General features: G+C 34.9%; 1 protein-coding gene across 1 annotated transcript; it reads right to left on the bottom strand.

Annotated features, from left to right (window-relative positions):
• Positions 1-1,054: 1,054 nt before the first annotated feature.
• Positions 1,055-1,987, bottom strand: LOC141489149 (olfactory receptor 52R1-like). The gene has a single exon (XM_074189892.1). The coding sequence runs from the start codon at positions 1,985-1,987 to the stop codon at positions 1,055-1,057; it is 933 nt and encodes a 310-aa protein (XP_074045993.1).
• Positions 1,988-7,177: the final 5,190 nt, after the last annotated feature.

Below are 7,177 nucleotides of genomic sequence, written 5' to 3'. Positions count from 1 at the left end.
CTTTCAGTAAACAGAAGTATTGACAAAAACAGTCCCATAACTGTGGCATGCCATTATGCAAAAGATCTAAGCTTTCATCGGATTTGAAGAACTTTCTTGGATCAAATGATGATGATATTTGTCCTTCATTCCAGGAGAAGACCATGACATCAGGGAGTGATACCATGACAAGCACATGAATTGAATTTGAGTGAGGGGATGCTGTGCTCAGTCACCAGTCTCACTTTCTCCTCTAGAACCATCTGGGTCCAGAGGTCAGATATGGATTGGGATGACTGGCTCTGTATGTGAGGAAATCAGGTTAACTGACATACTCAAGGTCACACAACAAGAGTCAAGTATGTGAAGCTGATTGGAACTCCCATCTTCCTGACTCCAAGGTCAGTGATCTATATACACCACATATTGTATGGCACTTTAGCAGATATGTCATACAGTATTATTCAAGATACATAAAATTTAAATGATTTGTCCCGGGCCATACATTTAATAAGAGTCAAAGGCAGAATTTGAAATTAAATCTGACTTTAGGATTAGCACCTTAATCATCATGACAGGCTGCCACCTATGCAGTGATGTTCGCAAGAAAATGAAAATTTGTATGATGAAAGTCCCATTTAGTACTAGACAATTTCATGAATACTTACTCTATTGAAGAGAGTGGGGGGGGTGGAAAGCACCCAAATTCTCTTAAATCATTATTTAACTGCTATAAGTTAGCTCAAAATCATATTTTGTCTTTCAGCCCCTTATCTTTCAATACAGGATTAAAATCATAAAGCATCTCTCATGAACACTTCTTTCAAATAGAGACTTAGCAAGTATCCTAGGCCAGAGTAATTTTTTTTCTCCTTTTGTGATACCTAGAATTTCAAACACTAATGAAATTTCATTCACTAATGTTGTCCTTCTCCACAAATAGTGACAATTGGAAGGAATAACTTTGGGAGTCATATTAGGCTATTGACAAGGAAGCATCTGGATTCAATGACCCCTTAACCTCTAATTGGTTAAGGAGAGTGGTGGTTCAGTAGTCTTCATTTCAGATAACCTCCTAGCAAAAGGCATGAGCTACCCTTTCCCGGATCTGCTTGGTATTCACACCATAGATGATGGGATTGAGCATGGGAGGCACCAAAAGGTAGAGGTTTGCTAACATTACATGGACCACCCGAGGAACCTGATGGCCAAAGCGATGGGTAAGAAATGTAAAGAGGGCAGGAATATAGAAGGCCAGAATAACACAAATATGAGAGGCACATGTTCCAAATGCTTTAATTCTAGCATCTCCTGATGGTAATCGCAGCACAGTCCGAAGGATCATAATGTAGGACACAGCAATGATTATGATGTCAAAGCCAACCACAGAGAAGGCCACAAAAAGCCCATATCTACGATTTGCTCTGGTGTCTGCACATACAAGTTTCAGCACAGCCATATGCTCACAATATGACTGGGGGATGATTCTGTTAGGACAAAAGGGTTTCCAGGTGACCATAAAACAAAAGGGGCTCACCCACAGCATACCTCTTACCATCACTGACACACCTAGTTTGGCCACCACTGAAGTAGACAGAATGGTTGAATGGCGGAGTGGGAAACAGATGGCCACATAACGATCCAGGGCCATTGCCATGAGAACACCAGACTCCACAGAAGAGAAGGCATGAATGAAAAAGACTTGGGTAAGGCAGGCATGATACTCAATCTCACAAGAACCAAACCAGAAAATTCCCAACATTTTGGGAAGGGTAGAAGAAGACAAAACTAAGTCAGTGAAAGCTAGCATAGCCAGAAAAATATACATAGGTTCATGGAGAGTATGGTCTATACGTACCACATGGAGAATAGCTATATTTCCCATCAGAGCCAAAATATACATGGCACAAAATGGAAAAGCAATCCAAAATTGAGATTTCTCCAATCCTGGAATTCCAAGCAGGATAAAGGATGTAGGATGGAAAGATCTATTCCCAGAAGATGACATCACATGATCACTATTGCAAGCCATGTTTAGATTCTCACTGCCAAAAAATTAACATATTTAGCATTATAATAATGTATGAAATATTATTTTTTCTGTGAACTAGTTCTCTGATCAAGAAATATTATTACAAGAAAATCACAATCGTTATATTAGAGTTCTCTTTTAAAATAAAAATGATAATGCAAAGTAAGCTATTTTATAAATTTATCATAGAATACATTTCAAATGATGACATGATCAGTATAGCATATATGGATATTTTGAAAAATTTAAAGCACAATATAAATGTCATCTATTATAACCAACCAGAACCACAAAATGTTAAATTTTATTCTAGCATCTTAGAAGTTGATTCCATAAAAACATGCATACAAAATAATGCCAGTAATCACTACTCCACATGCTCTTTTCTGGGCCCAATAAAATTTTGTGTATCTTCTCCAGGACCCTCCTTTTCTTGCCTTTTATTAATTAGCTGTGCTTATCTACATCCTCTCCTTTACTTTCATCATCATCATTGGACAAGTAAGAGATCAAAAAAGGATATAATCTGCTAAGGAGGTTAATGCAGAATTAACTAAAAGGAGACCAAAGTGGTATTTAAAATATACTTCCCAACTACAAATGGAATGTCCTTTTTTAGTCCCATGTTTAACTCTCCCATTTTGAATGGAAGTTCTTTGACAAATGAGTGTCAAATCTTGTTGTTTTTTCCTACCTTCTTTATATTTTTTCCAGTTGCATGCATGCAGAGATAGTCTTCATCATTCATCCTTTAGCAAAATTTTGAGTTCCACATATTTCTACAATTCTCTTTCCTCCTCCATTACCATGACAGTAAACAATCTGGTAAAGGTTGTTCATGTACTATTGCAATTAAAATATTTCCATATTAGGAATGTCATGAAAGAAGATTTAGTAATAAGGGAGAGGGGAAGATCATGAAAGAAAAAGAAATAACTTAAAAGAAGTTTTGAAAAGTGAACATAGGATGATTGACTTTGTAATCAGATTCCATAATGTTTTCCTCTGAATGTATATGACATTTTCCATAACAAGTCTCTCAGGATTGACTTTGATCACTAAATTGCTGAGAGAACCTGCATCCATTTTAGTTGATCATCTCACAATGTTTCATTTAGGGTGTACAATGTTCTCCTGGCTCTATTCACTTCACTCAGCAGCTGTTCATTCAACTGTTTTCAAGCTTTTCCAAAATCCATCCACTCATTATTTCTAATCTTTGTTTCATTGGCTTTATTTGTGAAAAAACTTTTTCTTTCCCTACATCCTATCTTCCTCTTTTTTGTGCTTTTCTCTTTCCTTTCCTCTTATCTGTGCTCAACAATGTTTTGCTTTTGATTGCTGCCTTTTTCCTGTCCCCTCCTACTTGCTTCCTGGATAAGATAAATTTCTAAACCCATTTGGAAATGTATATCATTCCCTCTCTGAGTAAAATCTGTTGAGAGTAAAATTAACTCAGTGTTTACACTTTCCTTTGTCACTCTTCAAATGGTGCTCAGTGGCAGCTAGGTGGTACAATGAATAGAACACTAGTCTTGGAGTTAGAAATACAGAAGTTCAAATTGGGCCTCAGACATTTGACATTTAACTACCCTGGGCAATCCTGATTCATATCTGATCACTAGGATGCAGATGGCTCTAGAGGAGAAAGTGAGCCTGGTGACTTAGCACAGCACCCACTCACTCAACTATTATTCATGTCCTTGTCATGGCATTACTTCCCTGATATCATGGTCCTCTGCAAGAATGAAGGACAAACATCACATCATGTTAATTATCCTCTAATGCCTCTACCTTCTTCTCCTAGTATTTTTTAAAGTCATAGTTGTTTTATATCTACATTGTACCCACACACTCTGTCAAAGAATACTCCTTTCAACTGTCCTGTCTTGTTAGGTACTAATACAAAGGCTTTTTTCCTCTTCAATTTTGGTTCATAGGAATTAAACCAGGTGATTTCCAATATCTCAGGAATAGTATTGATAGGGATTACAATAATAAGGAATACAAAGAAGTAATATATATAAACTTATGTAGAGTGAAGTGAACCAAACCACAAAACCATTCAAGCCTACTACAGCAATATAAATGATGAGAACGACAACCATAAAACAACTTAAAATTAATGTTGCAAAATGATAAAATAAACTCATGAAGTTAATCAAATACTAAGAGTATCTGTGGACCATCTCTTGGCCTGTTTTTAGACTGCAAGTCTCTTAAGAGTAGAAGTGTTTTGTTTTGTTTTTGCATTTCTCTCTCTAGATTTTAGGTCAATGATCAGAACAAAATAGACTTGACAAATGTTTATTGAGTAGCTGACTTGTCTGAAACTAAGTTACTGATCACAAATTTTAATATCAAAAGAATCTTAACTAGGCATCAAGTCCAACTCATACCAGGATAGTAATCATCACTAAAACATATCTAACTGGTCAATGTCAAATTTTTTCTTGACTTTTAATATGGGGCAGGAGAAATCAGTTCCAAAGAGAGTTCATTCAATATTTAGATAGTTCTTTTTGTTTAAAAAAATCCCCTCCTTTCTAGCATCAAGCAGTTTGGAACAATGGAAAGACCATGGTCCACAGTTTTTAGAGTGATCATAACAGGGTTCGAGTCTTGCCTCTGAATCATATTTTCTGTATGATTTGGGGATAAATCTATTAATTATTATTGGTCTCAGTTTCCTTGATAGTAAAATGGATAGGCAGGGCTAAGTTGCCTATAATCTTAAGTATAATTTGACTCTTTTTTTAAAATTAAATTTTATTGTTCTTTTCTTTATAAATATCATATGAATGTCCTGTTTTCAGCTCCCTCCCAAGGAAACATCCTATATGACAATAATAAATATTTTTAAACTTAACACCCAGAAAAGCCCCAATAAACAAATTCATGCCAAAGTGACTAGTATATAATTATATATAGTAACAGATTACCTTATCAATGATATCTTTGTTGCACATAAAAATCAGAAGGGAATTTTTTTTAGATTTTTTGCAAGGCAAATGGGGTTAAGTGGCTTTGCCCAAGGCCACACAGCTAGGTAATTACTAAGTGACTGAGGCCAGATTTGAACTCAGATACTCCTGACTCCAGGGCCAGTGCTCTGTTCACTGTGCCACCTAGCCACACCAATCACAAGGAAATTTTAAAGAATTAGAAGAGAACTTTAAGATACTAGTTCAGTGTTCTCATTGTATTGATAAGTTAATTGGTAGCTAGAGATGGAAACAAAACATGGTTAGGTTACTTAGTAAAGAAGTGGTAGAATTCAGCCTAGAACCCCTATGTGTAGAGGCATTGTCAAACCTCTATGAGATGGACCCAAAATACCATCATTAATGCTCAATAGTTTTATGATAGTCCAGGATCTAACTGATGGAACCAACATGATAGCTGAAGACCAAGAGAACATGAAATTTTGTGTTAAACACAAAAATCTATAATCAAGGTTGACAGTAATGAATCAATTAAAGTTAAGTCTAGTCAATGAACATAAGGAGATAGATGAGATGCGCAAATGAAATCATTAGAATTTTATAACTATTGCATGTGAAAGAAAGAAAAAGATAATATTGTCAAAGATAAATGCAATTATAAATAAGGCAAATCAGGTCAACACTAATGTTAAATAAGAAATGGTGTATTCAGAAAAAGAAGTAGTGGTAGAAGAAGAAAATTTAAGGTACAGATAGGAAATTCAGGTAGAGATACTTAAAGGAAGCTAAAGATTTGGAAGTCTGTGAGGATTAGAAAGAAAAATTAGAAAAAATTTACAAAGAATAAATGAAGGGGACAAAGGAATTTGCAAAGAAAGCATGTATACAGATTGTAAAGAGAAGAGATATATAAGGTAAAAATGTAGATGATTTCACATAACAAAGATCATGAAGAGGAGGAGGAGATAATAAAAAGTCTGAGAAAGAGTGAGTTAATAGGAAGAAAATGAAAAGTATAGTAGTTGATACAGGAGAGAATACTGTAGAAGTTACAAGTTACAGTTACAACAGTTACAACAAAAGCCAAAGAAAAGTCAAGAAGCAGGTGAATGTCAAAAAGACTACAAGATTTACAGTTAAACGTGACATAAAAGAACAATTCCAATAAAGAATCAAAACAAAATTATAATGATAGAAATAATAGAAAGAGTTAACCCTTAAAGTTTCACAAAGTACTATTATTTGATTAAATGTGCTAAGAACAAAGAAATGAAAAAAGTGGAGGCATCTGTGAGAGAAAACTTTTTTTTTTCCAAGATAATGGGGTTAAGTGACTTTCCCTAGGTCATACAGCTAGGTAACTATGAAGTGTCTGAGGCTGAATATGAACCCAGGTCCTCTTGACTCCAGGGTCATATGAAAAACTTTGTAAAAAGGAGTTTAGAAGTGAAGAGGAGGAAAGTGATAAGGAATAGCCTCTGATTGCCTCAGAAGAATAAAAGGATATTATTAAGTAGCAGTCAACAAAACTGTCTGGTATTGGCTAAGAAATAGAGAAGAAAATCAGTGAAATAGAATAAGTAAAAAAAAGTAGTAAATTACTATGTTAACTTACTATTTGATAAACCCCCCAAACTCTATCATCTGGGATTAGAACTCTCTATTTGACAGAAACTGATGGGAGAACTAGGAAAAAACTAGACATAGACCCACATCTCATATCCTATACTTAGATAAGATTGTAAAGGATACCAGATTTAGACATAAGGAGTAATCCTTTAAGTCAAAGGAAAACAAAAAATATAGTCTGTCAAATATATGGAATGGGCAGAAGTTTATGACCAAACAAGAGATAGAGAACGTAATAAATTGCAAAATGGATCAAAAGAAATGAAAATGGGAAACGATTTTCACAAGTAGTGTCTCTGATAAAGGACTCATTACTAAAATATAAAGAGAGATCTGAGTCAATGTTATAAGAATGCAAGATTATTTCCCAAATGATAAATTATCAAATAACATGACCAAGCATTTTTCAGGTGAAGAAATTTAAACTATCTTTAGTCATGTGAAAAAGAATGTTCCAAATAATTATTGATTAGAGAATTTCAAATTAAAACCACTCTGAGGTACTACTTCACATCTATCAGACCGACTAAAACCACATAAAAAAGAAAAATGGTCAGTGTTAGAGAGGATGTGGGAAAATGGGACATGAATG

This window comes from Macrotis lagotis, chromosome 1, assembly GCF_037893015.1.
Source record: "Macrotis lagotis isolate mMagLag1 chromosome 1, bilby.v1.9.chrom.fasta, whole genome shotgun sequence".
Taxonomy (NCBI): Eukaryota; Metazoa; Chordata; class Mammalia; order Peramelemorphia; family Peramelidae; genus Macrotis; species Macrotis lagotis.
This window is presented reverse-complemented; position numbering and strand designations above follow the sequence as displayed.

Coding starts and splice junctions, on each gene's coding strand:
- LOC141489149 (XM_074189892.1), bottom strand. CDS start 1,987: ATGTCATCTTCTGGGAATAGATCTTTCCATCCTACATCCTTTATCCTG.